This window comes from Propithecus coquereli, unplaced genomic scaffold (assembly GCF_000956105.1).
Source record: "Propithecus coquereli isolate 6110/MARCELLA unplaced genomic scaffold, Pcoq_1.0 Scaffold358, whole genome shotgun sequence".
NCBI classification, from domain to species: domain Eukaryota; kingdom Metazoa; phylum Chordata; class Mammalia; order Primates; family Indriidae; genus Propithecus; species Propithecus coquereli.
Window position 1 is genome coordinate 2,088,746 of NW_012149263.1, and position 1,570 is coordinate 2,090,315.

Genomic DNA, 1,570 nt, shown 5'->3' on the forward strand with positions numbered 1-1,570 from the left:
AAAAAAATATAGAAGTGGGCCGGACGTGGTAGCTCACGCCTGTAATCCTAGCACTCTGGATGGCCAGGTGGGAGGATTGCTTGAGCTCAGGAGTTCGAGACCAGCCTGAGCAAGAGCGAGACCCCATCTCTACTATAAATAGAAAGAAATTAGCCAGGCATGGTGGCGTGTGCCTGTAGTCCCAGCTACTCGGGAGGCTGAGGCAGGAGGATCGCTTGAGCCCAGGAATTTGAGGTTGCTGTGAGCTAGGCTGACACCATAACACTCTAGCCTAGGCAAGAGAGTGAAACTCTGTCTCTTTTTATCAATTCTTTGTGTTAGGAACATTTCAAATCTTAGCTATTTTGAAATGTACACTATATTGTTGCTAACTATAGTTACCCTACTTTGCTTTCAAACACTAGAAATTACTCCTTCTATCTGGCTGTATGTTAGTACTTACTAATCAAACTTCTCTTCATTCCCACCCCCCTTCCCAGCCTCTGGTAACTGTGATTCTACTTTCTACTTCCATGAGATCAGCTTTTTTGCCTCCCACATGAATGGGAACTTGGAATATTTGTCTTTTTGTGCTTGGCTTATTTCATTTAACATAATGACCTCCAGTTCCATCATGATGCTGCAGATGACAGGATTTCATTCTTTTTTGTGGCTAAATAATACTCCATTGTGTATATATAACACATTTTCTTCATTCATTCATCTGTAAATGGACACTTAGGTTGATGCTGTGTCTTGGCTATTGTGAATAGTGCTGCAGTAAACATGGGGGTGCAAGTATCCCTTTGATATACTGATTTCCTTTTCTTTGGATAAATAACCAGTAGTGAGATTGCTGGATCAACAGTCCTTTGATGTAGGCCTGACAATTATCCACAAATTGCAAAACATACATATGGTGCTCTATATATGTGGGTAGGTTTTATATGCATGTATATATGACTGGAATCACTGTATAATATCAAAGACGACCCTGAGCACTCTGTATTCACCAAGGTTTAAGGTGATTCTGATCTACACCAAAATTTGAGAATGATAGAGGTCCTCTATTAATGTCAATACTTACCTAATCACCATTTTCAGATTCTTCTATTACCTCTCTAATAATGTCTGCTCCCAAATTGCTTAGCCATATTTGAGAATTGCCTAAGCATTTAATTTCCTGAATATTATTTTCAGTTTAATCCTTCCATATCTTTTTTAGGTTACTTCCCCAGAATAGAAAAAAATGAGTATTTGCATTTTTATTTTCTTTCAGATCTGGAATCAATGTGTGGGACCAAGATACTATCCCTAAAGAAGAGACATTTCAGACAAGTAATACTTACCCATGAAGACATGCCCACTTTTATTCAACCCACCTTTCTCACTCTACATCAAAAAACTAATAATGAAGAGAAACCCTGTGAATGTAAGATGTGTGGAAAGACCTTTAATCAGAACTCACAATTTATGCAGCATCAGAGAATTCATTATGGTGAAAAACCCTATGAATGTAAGGAGTGTGGAAAATCCTTTAGTCGTGGCTCACTTGTTACTCGGCATCAGAGGATTCACACTGGTGAAAAAC

The 1,570-nt window shown here is 38.9% G+C and overlaps 1 protein-coding gene across 1 annotated transcript in view; it reads left to right on the forward strand.

The window, feature by feature from the left end:
• The window catches only part of ZNF829 (zinc finger protein 829), a 27,972-nt gene that overhangs the window by 21,735 nt on the left and 4,667 nt on the right, over window positions 1-1,570 (forward strand). The window contains exon 5 of the mRNA XM_012651604.1: window positions 1,259-1,502. Within this exon, the coding sequence (XP_012507058.1) occupies window positions 1,259-1,502 (244 nt within the window). The remainder of the gene's footprint in view (window positions 1-1,258; window positions 1,503-1,570) is intronic.